Source organism: Melospiza melodia, chromosome 2, assembly GCF_035770615.1.
Source record: "Melospiza melodia melodia isolate bMelMel2 chromosome 2, bMelMel2.pri, whole genome shotgun sequence".
Classification (NCBI taxonomy): domain Eukaryota; kingdom Metazoa; phylum Chordata; class Aves; order Passeriformes; family Passerellidae; genus Melospiza; species Melospiza melodia.
This window is the reverse complement of record NC_086195.1, coordinates 57,105,139-57,126,351: the sequence shown is the minus strand read 5'-3', so window position 1 is coordinate 57,126,351 and position 21,213 is coordinate 57,105,139. Positions and strand designations below refer to the sequence as shown.

The following is a 21,213-nucleotide window of genomic DNA, read 5'->3' as shown; positions in this document are numbered from 1 at the left end:
CTTGTGATTCAGATTTTTCGTTGTATTTTGAATCTTGTTTGTCTTACTGTGAGCTGGTGGGGGACTGCTAAAATAAGAGATGAAGAACGAAGATGGTGTGCGATAAAAAATTTTAGAAAGGGAAAATGGCTTTAGATAGAGAGATGCTGAGTGCAGTATTTTTCCTTTGTGCAGTAAAAATGAGATGCTGAAGGCTTCAGGGAGTCCAAGGGAGATTCAGATAACAATTCTCTGGCAAAGTAGGTATTCAGTGCATAGCTTTCAGTATGGACAGTTCAGGTGTTCACCAGCTTTGAGGAAATGCTTGTCTTTGAGGTGAGGAAACCACATCAGGAGAGCCAGCACCTCTCATCCTGGGCAGCCAGTTCTGCCTTTTCAGGCAACAGAAGCCCTTAGCAGCAGCCTCTGTGGCTGATTCCTTGGTTGTCCCTCTGCCTTCTTCAGCTGCACTCCCATGTTGGCTCATGCTGAGCAGTATTTGTCCCCAGGGGCTACCTGAGGGAGTCCCTCCCTCTTCATGTACCCCCCAAACCCTGCTGTGCCCTGCCACTGAATGGGATGTGTTCCCTCTCTGGCTTACAGCATGTTTTACCAGGAGATGGGAACTAGAGAAAAGGGTGTATCTCTTAATTTCCCCCCCCCTCTATCAGGCTGTCAGTGGTTTCAGAGAGCCCTTGTGGTCTGATAAATGAGTTCAGCAGGATGAATGTTCCTTCTGATAGTTCTGAATGAAGACAGAATTGGTTTTTGGTTTTATTTTTAAAGATATTTAATAAGGTATTTCTTTCAAATCAGTACAAAAATTTTAAATACAAAATTATTTGCTTTTGACGTATCTCCTATATTCTGGGAACATACTGAAGTCACCAGTGTCTGGTAAACTGTTTGTCCATTCCTGCCACCATTCCATAAAATTTCTGAGATAAAGCACCACATTATGTCACTGGAGTCCTTAGTCAATGTTAGACTGCATTAAACTCTGCATTTAAATAATGGTCATGCCAGTTAAATCCAATCTTAGTTCTACATGAAAAAATCTAGTTCATTTTTGAATCAAAAGCAGTAGCGGTAGCTAAAGACACTGAAGAAGTGATGAGCACTTAGCTCCTTGAACTAGTGCAGCCATGTGTGATGTGCAGCACTGTACAGGGAACCACAGCAAGGTCCACTGCCCTTTGGAAACAGAACACTTGTTGAGGTGAGATTTAGCACCACTGATGAGCAGACAGAGACTTCATGCACAGAAGTCACTGTCCTCAAGTACAGAAAAGTATTGAGGCCTGCAGGTTCTCCTTGACAACTAGTAACATATAAATAAGGATTGGAAATCAGTTTTTAGATAGAACCAAGTTCTCAGATAAATTTGCATGATCAGTATTGCCAGTAAAGTTATTGGTTGATCTCAAGCAGTAAATCAGTTAAGCAAACAAAGCTACTTCTGCTTTGCCTAGTCATTGAAAAGCAAACTGATTCAGCTTTTGCTGAGTGGCAGAATAGATGTTTCTTCTGACAAGCTAAGTGTATTCTTGGTACAAGCACAGAAATCCAAGCAAATTTATGCCACCTGGAAGTATGGCCATGTGTTGGCTAAAATGTCTCAATGATGTGGCACAAATTAATGGGGGAGATTTACCTCCTCTACTTGAGCTGTGTGAATAGGGAACGGAGACTTTTTAAGTGCTGTGGAATTTAGAAGTGAAGCCAGTGCCTGCTGGAGGCACTGGTGACATTTTAGGTCCAGTGACTGCTGGAGAAGGCTCGGGGGGAATGATCATGCTATCGGGATTTCTCTTCCATCATAAATAAATTGTTCAGGAAAAAAACTCACACATGCAGGATTATTTTATTACAGGGGAAGGGAAATAAAAGTCTCCAGCTAAGGGAACCCTTGCTTGTCAGGTAGACTGGTTATAAAAAATCAAAGAAAACCCCCACCCAGACAAATAAGCCTCTCAATTTTTTAAAATATAATTAGAGACTGACCTACTCTGCTTTAAGTCACTGTTTTTCGTCTCATAACTATGATCAATGCAACAGGAGTGAGTGACATACACTGATTTAAACTTTAGTACTGAATTACTGTGAATGAAATTAAGTAAGCATGGCATTGCAGAAATATATAATGTACAGCTAATATTTCCCCCTTGGGTGCAAAACAACTATTTATGAACCTGATATACATCTTTAGATATGTTTGCCACACCTTTTTTTATAACTAGCTGTGCATAATGTTAAACTTTGTATTTATTATTTTTGTTTTTGTACAAGATGGTCAAATGGTCATAAAATGCACCTTTAGTTGTATAAAAGAAGCAGAGGAGAAAGGTTTTGATTTTGTGTTTGTGTTGTGTGTGTGTGTGTCTGTTTGCTTTACATGGGATACAATAAATACCCTGAAAAAGACGAATGAACGTACTGCCCGGCATAGAGTCCTGCCGCCTGCTCGGATGGCATCTGAACATAAACCTTGTCTCCGTGCATCAGCTGCACCACGGCACTGCCCGAAGCCTGGTCCAGGAAGCCCTTCTTGTATTCGTCGTAGGTGTACATGAGCGGCTCGTTGTTCTTGTACAGCGCCACCCACACGTTGGCGCCTTTACAGTGGACGTGGTAGGCGAAATAGTAGACACCGGGGATCTCGCATGTGAAGATTCCCGTCTGGGGATTGTAGTTCTGCCGGCCGTTGTACAGGAGCTTGTCGAACTTCACCGGCACCCCGACTCGGGGGAAAGGCGTGAGCAGCTCTGCCGTGAATGCAGGCATCTCGTAAACAATGCTGCCAGTCTTGTCTTTCTTGCCCTTGTAGCCGTAGGGGGGCTTCAAGCCGTCTATCCCTGGTCCCACCTCAGGCAGGTATTGTCCCACAGCTGGTGGAGTGGGCGGGATGATGACCGAGGGACCTGGTGGCCCGGGGGGGCCTGGTGGCCCCTGGACCCCCGGCTGGCCAGGAGGACCAAGTGCCCCAGGTTTTCCCGGGGGTCCCTGCAGCCCCGCAGCACCAGGTTTGCCTACCCCAGGGAAGCCAGGGGGGCCGGGCATGCCTGGCTCACCCTTTGCCCCTGGCAGCCCGGTGGGGCCGATAGGACCACTGGGTCCCGCGATGCCCGGGATGCCCGAGGGGCCCTGAAGCCCCTGGGCTCCGGGGAGCCCGGGCTCACCCTTTGGCCCCACAAGCCCCGGGACACCCGGCACTCCCGGCAAGCCTTTGTGTCCGGCTTCCCCCTTGGGTCCTGTGGGGCCCGGCAGCCCCCGCAGCCCAGGGCCACCCACTTCCCCAGGAAAGCCTGGCTTTCCTGGAAAACCCTGCAGGCCGGGTTCGCCTTTGGGGCCGACTGGTCCTGGTGGCCCTACAGCACCCCCCTCTCCTTTAGGTCCTGGGAAACCGGCAGCCCCCGGGGGTCCCATGATGCCCGGCAGTCCTGGCTGGCCGGGTTCCCCTGGTGGCCCTCCCATGCCAGGTGGCCCTGCATGCCCCTTCTCCCCCTTCGGCCCCAGGGGCCCAGGCAGACCACCCACACCTCGCTCCCCTTTGGGCCCAGGGAAGCCCGGCTTCCCAACCCCGGGGAGGCCGGGGGGCCCCGGCAGGCCTGGCAATCCTTGCTCCCCTTTGCCACCCGGGAAGCCAGGCTGGCCGGGCATGCCATCTTGGCCTGGTTTGCCAATACCAGGCGCGCCGGGAGGGCCTTGGATCCCAGGGGCCCCTGGAGGCCCTTGCAGCCCCAACTCTCCTGGGGGTCCGGGTTTGCCTAGGGGTCCCTGTGGGCCAGGGAAGCCGACCATGCCGGGTTTGCCAACCCCTGGCAATCCTATGGGGCCAGGGGGACCAGGAAGCCCAGGTGGACCCTTCAGACCTGGCAAACCTGGGATCCCAACTCCCTTCTCCCCTTTTGGCCCTGGGATCCCAGGGATTCCTGGTGGCCCCTTCATCCCAGGCTCACCCTTTGGCCCTGGTTGCCCCTGCAGCCCCGGAGCACCCGCCTTCCCTATGCCAGGAAGCCCATGAGGCCCTGGTGGGCCTTGTGGTCCAGGAATCCCCATGGGCCCAATCTCCCCCTTCGGCCCCATCTCCCCTCTTGGCCCTGGGGGCCCCATGACCCCTGGTTTTCCTGGCATCCCTGGCAAACCCGGCTTTCCAATTCCTGGGTATCCTTGCGGGCCTGGTTTTCCTTTGGCTCCTGGTACACCATGACCTGGTAATCCTGGTGGCCCTGGTGGCCCTCTTGGTCCAGGCTCACCCGGGGGACCTTGCTCACCCCTCAGACTGCGTATGGGAATTTCTGGGAAGAAAAGAAGAAAGGGGAGAGGGAGAGATAAAAGGTGAGTGCAGTCACATCCTTCCAAAAACAGGGTTTTGAATTGAATATGCTTTTAATGATGCCTTGTCGTTTTGTGGTAGACAGAGACAACTAGTGAGTTACAGGTTGGTGTTGAGTATTAAAGAGGATGTTACTGTTTTTCATACTCCAAACTTCCATGTGTGCTTCTGTTACCACAAAGTAATTACTGTGCATGATATGTAAAAGCCATTTGTGCTTTGGTGGGGTTTTCTACCTAGACAATATTAAACAGCAAAATCTGCATTTTGTCCCACATTGAGGTAGATCAATCTACCTTTAAGAGTTTTTGCAGGAAACTCAGTGCTCTCGTGCTGTGGGAGGAACTCTGGCATAAAAGTGCTTTTTCTGGATGGGCAAAAATAAGCAAGATCAATTAAATTAGATTGTATTAGTAAGAAGTTTATACATAAGGTATGTCTGTATTTTCCCGAAGGCTTTGGTTCCCATTAGAGTATTACTGGAAACCTGCAGCATTAGTCACTATTGCTCTTTTGGCATAGCCATGTCTAGTTATGGCTCTTCTACACAATTTGAAAAAGGTTTTATTGTTGAAACCTGTATTTTTGTGTATGTCACCACTTGTCATTGCAGGTCAGGGTAGGGACGTTGCTGCTGGGGTTCGTTGCTTTTCAAGCTGCTGCTTTTTGGGTTAATGGAAACTCTTTCTGGCTCTAAAATGTGTAAAGAAGTAAGAGATTTGGGGAAGGAGAGGAGATGAGGTTTGAGGGCAGACCTCTGCTTTATGGGAGGCAGAAACCTTCTCTCTCTGCACATGTTGTGTTTTATGCGCATCAAAAATCTTTCCTCATGAGGTAGGTTGATTTTACTACAGGCAATGGTTCTTGTTCATACACTCCAAAAATAGGCCCTGAAATCTTCCATTTCCCTCTGAAGTCACTGGAGGCTGTGGTTAGCTGGGGCCTCAGTAAGACAAAGTTACCCAGTTTGTCTGCACTTGCACAGATGCTGGTGGTCCTCACAAGAATTTTATGACACTGGGTGTTCCTGGTCACCCTTTGTATTTTGGACTTTTTTTTTTGTTTTCTTAAATACCTTAATACTGTCCAAACTTCCTTTACTGAACAGAGAAAGTGCTTGTACGCGCAGACCTGTGCATTAATCCTCTGTACAGGATGGCCTCTGTTACACACATAAATAACCTACAGAAAGAGGACTCCAGAGTCTGTAGAGAAATTGTATGTTTTTATTGGCAAACCTCAAAATCACAGGGTCTGGACAAAGTCAGACAAAAACAGTGATGTTCCCATAAATTTAAACCTTGGGACTCTTAGTTCATATGTCTGCTATTTCCAGTGAGAGTAGGAGCAGATCCAGACAGGACTCTGAGCCATCATTTGAAATCCCATCAGAGGGTCTCTTACAAACAGGTGGGACAGCAAGGCTTTTCCTAGAGTTGAACAGCACCTGAGCAAACCTGTATGCTGGTGGCTCATTGCAAGAAGGGCTGCTCAGAGGCTGTGCTGCAGCCCAGAGGATGACTGTGGTCTTGTGCTGGTGACCCTGAGCTGCCCCACAGCTCCCTTGAACCTGTTTTGTCCACCTGTGGCCAGGTATGAGCCTGGCCAGCCCTTTGGGCACAAGGGTGCTGTGCCCAGCCTGCAGCAGCAGCCTGCTCCAATGTTCACTTTCCCCATGGCACGCCAGATGGGACCGTGCAGGAGTGGAGAGGGACATGCTGACCTACCTTTCTCTTTCTTGGGAGCCATATCCTTGCCGAGCATGGGCATCTGTGGGACCTCCTTCCTGTACTGGGGCAGATGGGGGTACTCCTTCCCGTAGGTCATGCGGGGTACCTCCTTGCCCAGGTGCTGCATTGGGATGCCTTCTTTGCCCAGTGGCATGTGAGGTACTTGTTGTCCAAGGGGTTGGTACTGGGGCACCTGAGGTGGCAGCTGCTTGATCCCATAGTAGGCACCACCTTGAGCAGACCTCACCAGCTCTAGGTAAACAGTGACAGCCACTACCAGCAGCTGCATGGGGAAGAGCAGCATGGCCATCACCTATGAAAAGCACCACAAAACACACAGTTGGAAGATGTTTTTTCATGTTGTGCATTCCTCATTAGGGTAAGCTGTTCTCATTTTCTGCAGCAAACTGGACCTAAATCTCTGCAAAGTGGCCCTGGTTTGTGTGCTGCCCTGGAGGATATCCTGCAGAAGGCCTGTATCTGATTAATTGGAGGGTCTACTCAAGCACTGCTGTTACAGCAAATGCCCTTCTATGTGTTTAGTTTTATGCCATACCAGAGGAGCCCTTTGTGGTTACTTCACACAGGAGCCTGCTCCCAGTTTGCTGCCTTCTCACCTGAGATTTGGGGAGCTCTGCTGCAAGCTCTGGCACATGGGAAGAGCAGGCAGGGGATGTGGGGATCTCCTAAATGTGTTCTGCCCAAGAAGCTGTATTGTCGGTTCCCCTTCTTCTTTCCACAGCAATGAAAGCGCTGTTTCTGAGCTTAAATCTGTGCCTGGGATTGTACCCTGTGGCTGCAGTGTCCGAGGGCTGTTCTGTTTCTATCACAGCTCCTTGCCAGCTCTCCTCTTAGCTGGGCTGGGATCCTCTTGGCCTCCTCCCAGAAGGAGTGGACCTGCTTAGGCTGCCACCACTCCAGGTAGGATCAGCCAACCCAAGCCTTCCTCTGGGAATGTTCAACTATTTTCTGAAGGTCTTCCCCACTGCAGATCCTGGCCCATTGCAAGGCAGCCCACCCCAGCACCTCATCAGTCCTGCTAAGACCACAGAATGGGGTTGGGCTTTCTTTCTTTTACTTCTTTATCAAAATGTTAGCTTGGGACTTTTTGTCCCACCTGTTGTTGGCTTTTCTTTTTGCAGTTAAGGGCACTACCATCAGCTGAACAGCAAATTAGGAACCGGGAACTCCTTCAAGTAATGTAAATTAGGGGATAGCATGTGGTAAAAAGAGACTCTGTGTGTTGAAGTGTTTTGGCCCACAGCCAAATCTGGCATGCAAGTTCTGCCCTTTCAAAATACACATGGCAGTTGCCAAACCTGATGGCTGTTGCCACTGTTCCTTTTTTCTACTCTGCAATGCCTTGCACCCAACCTGGGTGCATTTCCAGGTCATTTGTGCTCCAGAGCTTTGCCAAATTACTTGTCAGGATTTGCTCCCAGCAGCTGCTGTGTTCTGGTGTGATGAGGGTAGCCTGAAAAGGCAGCAAGGGCTTTGTGTCACCTGCTTATTTTTCTGTCCTTCCCCAGCGGCCTGGATCGACATAGAGGATGAAAAAGTACCTCAGTCTATGGCAAAGGGGCTCAGCACTGTGCCCTCATGTCTGGGAAGTATCATTTATGGGGAAAAACTTTCCCCTGTGTGCCCGCCAGGTTTTATGTTTTACTCCTGTTTGACGTTTTCCATTCACTTGGTGTTGGCAAAGCACCTGGGGAAACCCTTGCTGCCCTTTTAAAACATTTTCCCTTAATTTTGCTCTATGAGATTTTACCTCTGAATGGAAATTGGTGTATAGTCATTACTGAAGGTGTAAATGGAGGCTAGATCAAAATGGTGTAGTTGAAATAAGCAGGTTATTTTCAGCAATGATCACCTACAGACATATGAACTACAGAAAAGATGGAAATATATGTTAACAGCAAACCAAACCTTTTAAGAAAATGAAATACTACGAATAAACACTAGATGGAGCATATGTTGCACAGCTGAGTTTCTACAGTCACTTTCCCTCCCAGGAATTCTTGAACTAACCAGCTGCCATGTGGCAAAGAAAACCAGAGCCAAGATGTACAGGAGTTTGTAAGGGTAGCTAAAGCCCAAGCACAGTTGCTCATCCTGTTCAGCAAAGCATTTCAGCAAATGCTTCTCCTCCAGCGAGTTTAATGTGGCTTTTAGCCCACAGCTGGCTGTGCTGCTGTGAGCTAAAGGATTAGGGCCTTGGGATGTGATATTTCTGCTTAAAGCTCAATGGTGAGCTTTGGAGTGGGAGGACAGCCTGTGCATGATCAGTTATTGTGGCTTGGCTGGGGTGGGGTGACTGAACTAACCCATTGCAGCTTCATCTGGGCACATGGACCCTAAGCAACCTTTTGGGGTTTTTTTGGAGGGGTGGGGGGGAATGGGGGAGGCAGGAATATATCCCCCTTGTCTTTCTTGGCCTTCCTGCTCCTTTCTGTACAGGAGTAAATTGCAACACCTTTGCTTCTCTGCAGCTGAATAGGGTAATGCCTACCTAAGTTTGCATGGAAAATTTCAGTTACTGGAAAATTTTCTGTTTTCTATAGAGAGGCACTATTCTCTCTGCCTCTCTCTCAAAGGAAAGAACATTACCTGTATGAAGGGAGAAATTCAGTGAAACCTTTTAAAAAATTATAAGATACTGGATGATATAGGACTGGGTTTGAAACCTGTTAGTATGAAGGGCAAGGTGGATTTTGAAGAATTAGGTTATTCATTTAGCGTCTTGGCTACTTTGTTGTTCTAGTGGCCAGTTTTGGTGGGGGGAGGGTTTAAAAAGATAACTATAGTGGAATAAGTAGAAGGGGAAATAGGTAAAATTCCTTTGGATGAGATTTTCTCCTTGTTTTTATTACAAAACATGGACTTTGTGTGCGAGTGGGAGGCATTTGAAATAACTGAAAAAACTTTCCTACAGGAGACACCAGCCTGCCTGCTGCTCAGGTGAATTCAGGCTCCTGTTGCTTGTGCCAGGCTGGCCTGGCCCTGCCAAACATCACACAATGCACCTGCACTGGAACAGGCACAACCACAAGGTACAGGAGATGGTTTTGTATATGCACATGGAAATTTTGAGGGAGATTAGGCAAGACTTGTAGAGATAGGAGGGCTCCAGAGAAGGAGATGATCTCACCCCATCTCTGTTTCCTGTAGTGTTTTTTGACTCATCCATAACTCAACCAGTGTGGCCTGGAAATGACAGATTGCTTCTCATCTATTGATTTTGGCTTGGGCTGGTGCCTGTGACTAGCTGAGGTGGAAGGTGGGAGTTTATTTACTGAACAACCTTGGGCTAGATGTGATTTGGCTGATATCTTTGTGGGAGGAGGTCAGAGCCTCCCCTGTGGCCTCGTGAGCTGTCTGGAGCTTGGGATCTGCTGCAGTTACTGGAGACACAGCCTGTGTTTGGTACTGTCTGTCCAGCTCATCTCCCCCTTCTCTCAAAGGAAGGAGGTATCAGACAAAATTAGTCTTGATGAGAGATGTGGTAGAGTCATATGTGCTGCCGCTGCATTATTGCTGTCAGATACCATCACTACAGGGAAAGCCTGCTCAGAAGCATGAGAGATGCCGGGGATAGTCCTTCAGAGTTTCTGCTCATTCCTCTCATCCTACTCTAAAATGTTATTTATACACTGAGAGAAGATGAAGGTGTGTTTTTTCTGCCTTGCAGTTTGTTTCTGAATGCCTGGGTGCACAGCTCTAGTTTGAAGACCTAACTAGGAAACTCATTTAATGGGTTTCCTAGTGAAACCCATTCACTATGGACGTCTTTAAATGCCTAAAAGCTACTGAAAATCTTGCTCTTGGTTTTCAAAAGAAGCCTATAGATCCTAAATGTTGGAAAGGTCTTCCAGAGCTTCTGAACAGCAAAAGGAGATGTTTTCCTCACAGTGACAGAAATCAAGGAGAGTGAGAAGGAAAAAAACCTATTTTGAAGATTCAGCCAAAGTGTAAGACCTTCCACCCCCTTCACCCAAATCCCAGCAATTTAGGGATCACCCTCAAATGCATTCATGTAATGCAATCTGACATGCTTTCCAAGATGACTGTTGGTGGAACAATAATTTCACTTCGGATTGGGATTTTCCAGGGTTTTTGTCAGAAAGCAATAGGAATGTGTCTGTGAATTTGTGGCAGGTTAATAAGTGCATGAGTACACCTTTAGAGAAGCCAAGGGCTTGGAGAAAGCAAAGTTTTACTGTAACTTTGGATGTTGGAAGGAAGATGGAGGAGAGGAGCCACTGAGCTTTCCCACAATGTGACATGTCATTTTGCACCAGACATTCAGATTAAGCCACAACATTTTGCTTTACCTAGGGTGGAACAAGACACTTGAGGTGAAGGAACATTATCCTAAACCACAGTGTTCAGTTGCTTGTGTGTGAAGGTATCTGATTGGTTCTGTGGGTGAGAGAGAATCCTTGAAAAAACACATTTTTACAGTGAGTGAGAACATTTCTCAATAATCTCTTTGGTAGAGCTGTTCTCCTGAGAAAACTATAAAGGACCTTTCTTTGGCTATTTGAGTTTGTCAGCAGAAATAGGAGACTAAACAAAATGCACCAGCAGTCATAATTCTTAAATGGGTGTGATGAAATAATGGCTGTTTTAGCGTAATTATGTAAAGAGTGTATGGAAAGAGTGATGCCCATCCACTTGGGACTTGGAATCATAGGTGGTCTTGCAAAGAGTGGAAACTAGTCCTTGATTTATTGGTTCTTACAGGAAAGTCATCACTATGCAACCAAGGTTGGGTTGTCTGAGAACTTCTAAGATAAACACCCAGGGACTACCCCCATGGGCTTAACTTACCAGTTCTTGCTTTTGAATTGCTGTATTTCCCAAACGGGCGTAAGGCATGAGTGTATCTCAGTGACCTGAAATCTTTTCCCTGCGGTCCCTTCTATAGGGGCTGCCTGAAGCTGCAGAGACTAGTTCCCCACAGCACTGAGGGGATCGCCTTGCTAGTGTTCTGGTTTCCACAAGGAAAATGAGTGCTGCAAAATAAAAATCCTAGTGACTCTGGAGATTTTGTTCACAGAAGAGTGCTACTAAAAACAATTGATGATAAAAAGCTACATTCTCCAGCGTGTTTTGTTGAGATCAGAAGGGGTTAGGGTGATTTCTGGAGTGACCTTGACAAAAGATCCTATTACCAAGTATCTACAATAGTGTATCCAATGCCACAGGAGCATTATACACCTCACTAAAGTGTCTGTCATACAGAGACATCCAAGAAGCAGTATAATGCAATGGAAATTGCAAACAGAGTGTTGAGGTGCATAAGGAGCAGCCCTGCTGCTTTGCAGAGAACTGGTGGGTGAGGTGCACAGCTGCTCTCTGGGGGGTTTTCACTGACAGGCCCCACCCAGTTCATACACAGAGGTACATGGCAGCTCAAGAAATGTCACAGAAGGGCTTATAAGAGAGAACTGAAGTCCTCACAAAGTGATAGCACTTTTTTTTTCTGTTTTCATTTTTACGGCTACTTTGGGAACAAGTACCTATCCTGGCCCTGCTTTCTACAATACATATCCCTTAAACTACTGATGGATTTGTGCTTGCAAAAGTGTGGACCCCCCCCCCACCAAATACATGTCTTTCTTAAGGTCTCCACCACATGAAAAGCATTGGATTGAGCACCGGGCTTATAAATTGGGGAGGGAGGTGTTGGCATTTGTAAACCAGTTCTGTTAGCTAGCTACCTTTTTAGGAAGAATTCTCATCACAAAATTAGAAGAGCAGCTATATAGGCTTTAGTTCCTGTACGAAACTAAGCTATTTCTATCCAGTGAATAGCTATTGTGACTTCAAGGGTGGGGCATTTTCAGATACAAGAATCAAGCAAATGTTGCTTGTTGTTCTCAGCACTGGTGCTGCAAAATGTAACCAACTTGAGCAGTGAATTTCCCAGCTCATTGTTGTCCACAGTTTTCAAAGACACTGTTTCAAAACTTCATCACAGCTTAAATTCATCTCTGGATCATTAACTCTGGATCATTTCTGGATTTCATTAAATTCATCTCTGGATCATGTGAAGACTAACCTGTCAGTCAGTAGTACTTTCTGAACAAATCTGAGGGTACCCTGTACTGTACAGAGACTGAATTTTAGTGGAAACTTGTGTTTTCAGGTAGAGGAAAAAAAAAACCTTTTGCATGCCAAATAATTTTGCATGTGCTCAAGCACCATTTAGTGCACACATTGCCACACTTCTGTCATTCTGTGCCAAATGAGTCTTTATATAATTTGGACAGATGTTTTCCAGTTTGCCAGCAAACTAATTAAACACCAGTGTAGGGGGTTTCTTTTTTTGAAAATTCAGTCATATTCCACATAAAAGCAGGGAGTGAAGGAACCAAATATACCTTGAGATGGATTTCCTCTGAAAGCTAACCTGTTTTGTAACCCAAGTTAACACTAGCTGTACTGATTTAATCTTATTTTCAGCAGTGAAGAGCAGGAGGACAGTACAGGGGAGCACAGCACCTGGGCAAAGACCCAGCCATGCTACTGGCACAAGATAGTTGATCTATGCCCCAGAAGGTTTGGGGTTCTGCACCATTTTGCTTGTAACAGTGCCTAAAGCTTCACTGAAGACAATACCTGTTTCTTCAGTAGGTGAAGAATTTACCTTGTTAAAGTGTCTATAAGAGCTTGTGCATTCAGTAGGGAGAAAAGTAGGATTTATGGTAAATGTAATCTTGCCATTTTGCTTCTTGAGAAACTCTCCCACAGAGATCAGGTTTATTTTTTTTCCCCTCCCTCCTTTTCACTGTCTCCTCCAAGGAAACAAAGTAGTCTCAAGTGCCTGTGTTCAGTTTAGATTACCAAGAAATAGCTATTGTTCAGTATGTTAAAAATAAATTAAATCATATTTTGCTCAAGGTCTAACAACTGTGTCTGATTATCATGTGGTATTTACTAAATCTAAGGCAGTCATAACAAGTATTGTCATAATAAACATTTTAAAATGCATGCATGCATAAACCTGCTTCTAATGGGGAATATTCAACACATGGCAGATGCTTGTTTCTATTTTTTTTTAAATTGAAAAAGGTGCCTAGAGCTTCTTTCTTAGAGAAGTGTGATAACATCTAAATAAATGGCTTCATCTTAAAAACCAATGGTCATCCATAAGCTATCTTTGGCCTCACTGGTAATGATATGATCTTTTCTTGCAATGCCTGGGGGGAGGTCTCTGTTTATCCATTTATAAATGCATTTCCAAAAACAAAGCACTTGCCTCTGCTCCAGTTTGTCTGCAAACACATTCATGTGTGTGCTCACTCTGGATGATCACCCAGCCTTCTGTAAGAAAACGGCACCCTTGGGCTTCCCCAGTTTCTTACTTCCAAACAGAGTGTATCTGTTGCTTGTGTGCAGGTATTTATGTGTGCCTATGTGTGAAAACACACCCTGCCAGTGGAAGCAGCTACAGTGAGAAGGACATTTTTAGTCCATGAAGACATAATTATCTTGCCTTTAGTCTCCTCATGCCCAGTGGGCTGTAAGCCTACCTATGTGGGCTCAGGTACACATCTCATCTCTCTGCGAATCTGGGCATGATAAGTTTCACATTATCACAACCCCAACTCCCATACACAGGCCTCTGCTGGCTCAGCACAGACACAAAGCTCACAATTTACGATGATATTAAGATGCTTGGCACTGGTGATTGATTTCCTGGCGGGTTTGTTTCTGCGTGTTTTTGAGGGTCTGGCCTGGATGCTGTTTGGTGGAAAATGCCTGAAAGCTACTTCGAGTCAGATGGCAGGGAGCTGTGACAAGGATCAGTAAGTTGGGCACCACTGGCCGGGTGACCACAGTCCCTGAGGACGTAGCTCTCTTTCCTGGTGGCATGTACTCATTTGCTCGAATTGGTGCCTGACCTTGGGCTGGGGAGAAAGGTCCAATGTGGGGGAATGTTTGCAGAAAAGCATGCGACTTTAATTATGGGATTAGAATTAATTATAGGTAGGATTTAGTAAATACCTGCCTTTGAATGTGTTTTCCTGTTCTCTGCCATACAGCATGCACTCAAATCCTCTGCCTAATGCTCTCTTCTGGGCAATTTGCCTGAAGTCTTGGTGGCAGGCAGATTTGATGGAGACACTTAAATGACTGTCACTCAGTTCCCATTCAGTGATCAGCGGTGATCAGCGCACAAAGCCAGACCCAGTAATGTGGAACACACCAAGTGATCAAAGTGCAGAGCCACCTCCCTGCTTATCAGCACAAAATCGTGCTGCTGGCACCGAGCCTCGGCCTGGCCACCAACATGTCCAAGTACAGCTGTTTGTTCTACGTGGGAACTGCGCTGAGGGCTCCTTCTCTGCAGGGCTGGTGCTACTGAGCACTGCAGAAGGAGCTTCTCACAGGCCACAGCCACTGACTCCGTCCAAGGAATTCTCCTTATTAGATAGAATGGGTTTGCCATGCACAACACACTGGAAAGGAGGCTAGCTCTCATGGAAGTGCTTGTATAGTCAACCAACAATTTCCTAAGGGTGTTGTTGATTTGGGTTTTGTTTTGGTGAGAACACTTCACATCTACTGCCCGTCCACTAACTCCAAAAATAATGCAAAGACAAAAAACTGGTGGTGCACTTCAGACTGGTGTGTGATCAGGAGGCAAACTGGTGATGCACTTCAGAAGTGTGTGATCAGGAGGCTGAACCTTGAGGTGCTGATAATGAACTATGGTGATTACTGGTTCCATCTCAGTGTGAATAGGGAACTGCAGGCCTGCTTTGGAAACCTCTCTTCTCAGCTGTCACTCATCATTCTTGGCCTTGCTCTGTCTAGGGATAGGTTGTGCTGGCTCCCTGCAGTAGAAGTTGCCCAGATTTTCATGATAGAATTGTTTGTGTGTTACTATGGTACAATAGTTTGCAGAGTGCATCACAATGTTTTACTGTTTTAATCTAAAGTGGTGCCTCTAGCAGTGCTGCTATTAATTATACTCACGGGTAGAAGTGTAAAGAGTTTCCATTTCACTCACTACCTCTTGGGTTAGCCAGCTACAGCTTTGAGAACAAGCCACAGGCTAGCAATTGGCTCTAAATGACAAGTGAATAATCCACACAGTTCACTGTAAAACTCCATCTCATCAGATGTGTGGGAGTAGGTAGAAGTGAGGGAAGAAGACTGCCTCTTTCTGTGACAATTAACAAACTCAGCATATCCTAAATCTTTGGCCAAATATGCATAGGTGCCAGAATACTATTCTGAAGGATATCAACCAGTTTTACTGGTTAGAGAACTCTTAGTTCCTCTTTTGATTTACTGAATTACTGTACTAAAAGCAGAAAAATATTTTGTCAGCTTTGTGAAGGTGCACTGAGTCTTAAATCTGTCTATATATATTTTATTCTAATATGGCATGGTTTAGGATTTTATGTCGTGTCTGAAGGATTTCTTGGAGAAGGAGCATTCTATGAATTAGTAGATCTCAACACCTTTAGGAAAACTTAGATGTGCATGCAGAAATTCCCTTCATTGACACCTGCAAGACACAAAGAGGTGCTGAAGTATGTGTGTTTCTTAAACACTTCCCAAAAGATGGCAGTAGAAAGAAAAATCCTGATTATAGAAGTGTTCTTGGTGATGACAGGGACTAATTGTCGCAAGTGTTGCAGGGAAGATAATCTGTCTTCTTATTAGTTTAAGTGTTATGTAAAGCAGTACAGCTGTCTGCAGTTGTAATACTTGTGTAGGCTGGACTTCTTAGCCTGAGGTACTCTTGGTGCCAAACCTAAGGACACAAAGGAAAAGTGGCCAGAAGCAGCCCTTGGGCTTCTCTTGATCCCGAGGTTGTAGCAAGTACTGTTTCAGTTGCTAGTGCTGCTTTAGGTCTGACCTGCCCTGCATGGCCTGTAAGCCACTCATGACACCCTGTGTGGTGTGACATCCTGCCATGCCATGGGCACTGTCACCATGTCTTCATTTTGGCGATGCAAAAGCTGCTCTGTCATAGGTGGACAGAACACAGCTAACACCTGGTCTGGCTACTGGTCTGCTGTGGGACAGTTTGGGGCTCCTGGCAGCTCTAGGGTGCCTGGAGTAGGCAGAAGGGATGGCTCTTTGGAAAGGGGTAAGTTTTAGCCTGTTTATTATCAGCATGAAGCAGGACCCTCTCTAAGGTGTAGAACTTTCTAGCTCCTTTTAGCACTGTATGCATACTGATTAAATTTAAATGCTTTACAGTGATCCACTACAGGGAGCGCTTAACCCCTATCAAGGAATCAAGACCATTAAATCTCATTAAGAAGAGAGCCTAATTCTGGGTGCACAAGTTTTTTGGTTGTAGTCTTTTGGTCATAAATAAATTTTATTTCCTGTGCCCCTTTGTAGTGATCATACTTCAGCCTTTGCAATCCAAGCAATGGTCACTTTACCAGTCCAGTGAGTTCTTGCTCTACAAAGCAAGAAATCTGTGTCGGACTCCTGAAGTACTTGGTCTGATCTTAATTTGAAATAATTTATTTTTCTCTGTGACTCCTGTTGCAATCCTGTGGCCTTATGCATTGCCTTCTTGCATGAAAATTTACTTGATTGCCTCTGTCTGAAACTGGCACAGCATTTCTGTTCCTTTTCCCACTTTGATGGCCTACAAAATGTTTTCCTGGCTCTTTCCCTCATGCTTTTTCATGACCCTTTTTTTAAAATAAAAGCAAGAGGCTTTGAAGGCTTTATTTTGGAGACAAATTGTTACCATTTTACAATATTTCCGTTCACTCTGCTTTGATGAGCCTGTCGAGAAAAAGAGCAGCTCTTCTCTCCCTTATTTTTATTTGCTGTGCTCTAACTCTGCCACTTCGCAGAAACCCAAAGTCCCAGTCCAAGGGAGATATGAAAACAGTAACAAATGTCTGTAAAATATGAAAAAACTTCCTCTCAGACAATTTTTTGGAAGGTTATTTTCAATTAAAAACATTCCTGCCCTTTGCATGCTTTTCCTACCTTTGCTCAAACAGTGAAATAGTCTTGCCTTAGAGGGTTAAACATACTAGACTACTCCAGCAAGAGTGAAATCAGGAGCATGCTTTTAAATTATTTAGCAGTAATTAATTTCCTATTTTATTGTCAAATATTGCAGGTATCATCATATTTGTTAGGATGTGCTAATCATGACCTGACACTCCACTCCCAAAATTCAAGCAGGTCTTAGCTCACAAACATATTTCCTAAATGGATAAATTATTTTACTTTTATGCTACTTTTCTTGATAAAGACTAAGATGACAAGAACTACAACTGAACACTCACTTGGTTAAAATGGTTTCAAAACCGGGCTTGTAATTTTCATGAAAGACCCTCTGTGCTCTGAGTCACACCTGTGGGCAGACGTGAAGGTAGAAGTTGCTAGATGGTGGCAGTAGATCTACCAATGTGCCAATGTAGGTCCCTTCATCATCTGGCACTTGCGTAAAAAAAAGGCTGAAAATGACTGAAAACTCCTCTATGCTACCGTCATGGCTGAACTGCACACACACATCCCTGTGTCATGCAGGAACAGATCTGTTTCTAAAGACCTTCTGTCTTTTCCTCTTCTGTAGCACGTAAGAAATAGATCTTACTCAAGTCTGCTTCAGCACAAAAGCACACATCAGTGTAGGGGCAGAAAGAAAAAGCTTGAAGTCACTGTTATTTGTTAGTGTTACATTTAAAGGCCTACACAGGTAGCATCCACTTCCCACTCTGCAAGTGCAGAAATAAGGGTAGCAGGACACAACCAAAAAAATTTTCAGCCTGAGTTGTGAAATACTCCCTGAAGGTTCGATTCAGTGAACACTTACAGCAAGAGTTTGCCATGCCTCTCAAAAGCACAGAAAAGAAAAAAAAAACCTTCTGAACCGCACGCACACACACACACAAAGACCCTCCCCATTCCACTCACACACACTTATCCTGGATCCATGAAAATATACAGTCATTTGAACTCCAAAAATGCCAGGGGATGGAATTAATTTCCTATATGCAATCCAATGTGCTATGGTTTAAAGAACTTGAAATTACTACATCTGACACCTTGGAACAACCCAAATGAGGCCAAAGGAAAGCAAAGTCAAGCCCTGAGGAGCAAATACTATCAGTCACTCAAGTCTCTCAACTCTACTCAAGGAGAACAATCTGAAATGTTCAGTGTAGCCATTTGGACCCATGATGACTGAGACTAGCAAATGCACAGTCTGGAAAGCTGGTCAGTGCTCAGCTCTGGGGACTAATAGTTATAAAATATCTGCACTAGGAGCCAGCACGTGCGTTTCATCTGTACTGCAGCCAGGATGAAGGGATAGACTGACAAACTTGCAGCTACCAAGCAGCTCAACTGGGTCAAGGGTTAACACCAGCCTCTCTTCACCTTCCTGCAGCACTACAAGGTAGAGCTGGGGCTGGAAGCACAGGAGAATGTAGGATTGGTGGAGGAAATTAAAGCACTTCAATCCACAACTGAAATCCAAGCCCCTTATCAGGGCCTGAGAAGCTGATGCCTGAGCTGTTAGACCACTGAAATCCTCCTCAAAGGCACCTTGGTCCCAGTGCACAAGCCTTTCTTAGTGCTGGGTGTGGACTTAAGGCTCCGTTTACCTGTGGACACTTCCCAGGTTTTCAGACAAAATCTCTCATTGATTTCCCTCCTCCCTATGGTTTCTTGAGTCTGCTGTGACCTGTGCCAAATCTTACCCACCTCTTGGGAGCTGATGCCTGTAGCCTGCTGGCTCAGGCATACCCAGGAGGGAGGGAATGCAAACCTCAGAAGCGCCTTTTGCCAAAGGGAGAATTAGACCAATGTTCCTCAGCCCAAGTAAGACTGTGCTTGAGCTGATGATGGTTGCTTGGAGTTTGAAAGAAAAATTTGGCACCTGCTTTCTAAAGAGGATTGTGAGCTATGAGCTGAGAGATGAGGGACTTGTGCCTGTGTACTTCATTCACCAGAAGGCACTTAAAACCAGGAGAGAGCTAGGACTTAGGATGAACTGCAGTCTTCAGCCTTCACTATTTGGCTGGCTTAGGCAACTCTCCAAACAGTGGCTTTTGTGAATCCCCCTCCAAGGCACTTAACTCCATTTACACACATGCATAGAGTGCCGGCATCTAATTCAGGCATGTGAACTCCGTTATGGAGCCAGATGCAAACATCCCCTCATGGATTAGGATCTGAAAGGTTCTATATCTGTACTGTCAGTCAGCTAAGGCCTTCGTTCCCTGCCCCATCCTCCTTTTTTTTTGTTTAAAATCTAGACTTTTTAAAAGCGGTTAAGTATTTGTAAAAATTATTCTTGTATCTGTGCAATGGCGTAGTTAAGGCATGTGCTAGATATTCCCAGGATGTGCAGTTAGATCAACAATGACTAATTCCACAAAAGCAATGCACTTAAATTATGCCATATCCTTCCTTCTAAACTTTGTCCACCAGATTCTCATTGCTGAACATCAGAACCAAAGGTTTATGGCTACCTACAGGCTGTGGCTCAATCACATTAAAAAATAAACCACTAGGCTGGTATTTCTCTAGCAAGCAGAATGGAGTTGTGTTTCATACCAGCAGGATGGCTATCAGCAATGCTTAAAAATATTTTCATTTGTGTGGGTTTTTTGACTCTGAGATGGGGCACCTACATTAATTCCAAGTTAATTTTGCATTTAGTCGAGAAACATGCTCAGATTTTCAAATGTTAACAGAAATCATGTGTTCTTGACAGAAATACTTCTGATCTGCTTTGTGGTAACTATGCTAATGAAAGAGATATTCTGGAGGATATAATTATAGCCCACAGGATAGGAGTGGGAGGGTTTTTTCTTTGGTTTGAACAGTATTGCCTGAAAATTGTCACAAATTTCTCAATAAATTAAATAGTAAGGCTGATTAGATCCTGCAGGAATGAGCTCCTTAGAGGACTGTACTCACAGTTTATTAGTAAAGTCACCCAAAGGCTAGTGTTTCCAAAGGTGTGTTTGCAGCTTTGTGAGACACTTGGACAAGTGCCAGCACTGGATATGGGGTGCAATTTGGGCTGTGTTTAGAGCAGGAGCACTCTGCTGCTGAAACAACACTAAATGACAAGGTACTTGCAGCTGAAAAGCAGCCAAACCAGTAGCCCTGAGCAAGGTGCTGGGAGAGTGCTGGGGCAGCCCAAGCATGCACATCTGAGCATATGCACACAAATGAAACAATCAGTGAGAATTCAAATTAAAAAATCAAAACCCCAAATCAGCTTTGCTGGTATTTCTGCATCTATATGAGTAGCTTGTACTGACATAACTGTTTCACACTGAGGGACCCCAGAGCACAGCAGCTTCATGATAGGCAAAGGAAGAAACATCTGGAGGAGAGCTGGGTCTGGATAGGAGGAGAATGTGTGAAGAAATTAACAGAGATACCAGAGATTTAACAGCTCTCTGCTTGGAACTGGGAGGTAATCCAATTTCTTCCATCATCACTGATTTAAGCTTTAATAATAAATCAGCAGTGATTGTACTGGACAAAAATCAAAAAGATTTTATAATCTCTGGGAGTATATGGCATCCATGTTTGCTCTTTCATTAGATACTGTTCTCAGTACAGGTTTTTGAAAGTAACCTGTGCTGCAGAGAGGGGATGCAGTACAGAGTAATGCAGGAGGGGAAGTAAAGCAAACTTTTAAAAAGTTTTCATCTCTTAAAAAACAGAGAGCAGAATGTACAAACTGCTGCCACATTACAATGTTATTGCCTTTAAATGGATTCATTTTGAATAGTATCTATAGAAATAAATTATCACCCTCCTTTTCAACCTAAAAGGCAGTACCAGTAATCAAAATCACTAAGAAATTGCAAAAACGCCTCAGTTTGGTATATTATTTTTTTCAGTTTTGGGGTTTTTGCCTATTCAGCTTCTAGACTGGATTATCTCCTAATATCTGTACAAATCTCATAAATCATCCTTGAGAACCGCTGCTAAATTCTACTCCTGCTTCTTGTCTTCCTGAATTCCTTCTTACTTCTCTCTCTTTATGACTAATAGCTATATCTTGTTCTAACCTTTTGTTTTATCCTTTATTGTGCTTAATATTTAATCCCCAAATCAGTCTCTTAACAGTGGTCTATTGAAAATTATTTACTTTTTTGGGTACTGTAATAAAGATTACATGCCGTTATGTCT

General features: G+C 44.9%; 2 protein-coding genes across 4 annotated transcripts in view; one reads left to right on the top strand and one right to left on the bottom strand.

Moving 5' to 3' along the window:
* ST3GAL6 (ST3 beta-galactoside alpha-2,3-sialyltransferase 6) overlaps positions 1–21,213 on the top strand; it is a 103,592-nt gene that overhangs the window by 43,438 nt on the left and 38,941 nt on the right. The gene's annotated exons all lie outside the window — the stretch shown is intronic.
* Positions 1,828–21,213, bottom strand: part of COL8A1 (collagen type VIII alpha 1 chain) — a 102,793-nt gene continuing 83,407 nt past the window's right edge. For all 3 annotated transcript variants that reach the window (XM_063148262.1, XM_063148263.1, XM_063148261.1), the window contains exons 4-5: positions 6,043–6,358; positions 1,828–4,277 (exon numbers count right to left, since the gene is read on the bottom strand). In XM_063148262.1, coding sequence (XP_063004332.1) covers positions 2,371–4,277; positions 6,043–6,355 — 2,220 coding nt within the window. In that variant the 5' untranslated portion in view covers positions 6,356–6,358 and the 3' untranslated portion in view covers positions 1,828–2,370. The remainder of the gene's footprint in view (positions 4,278–6,042; positions 6,359–21,213) is intronic.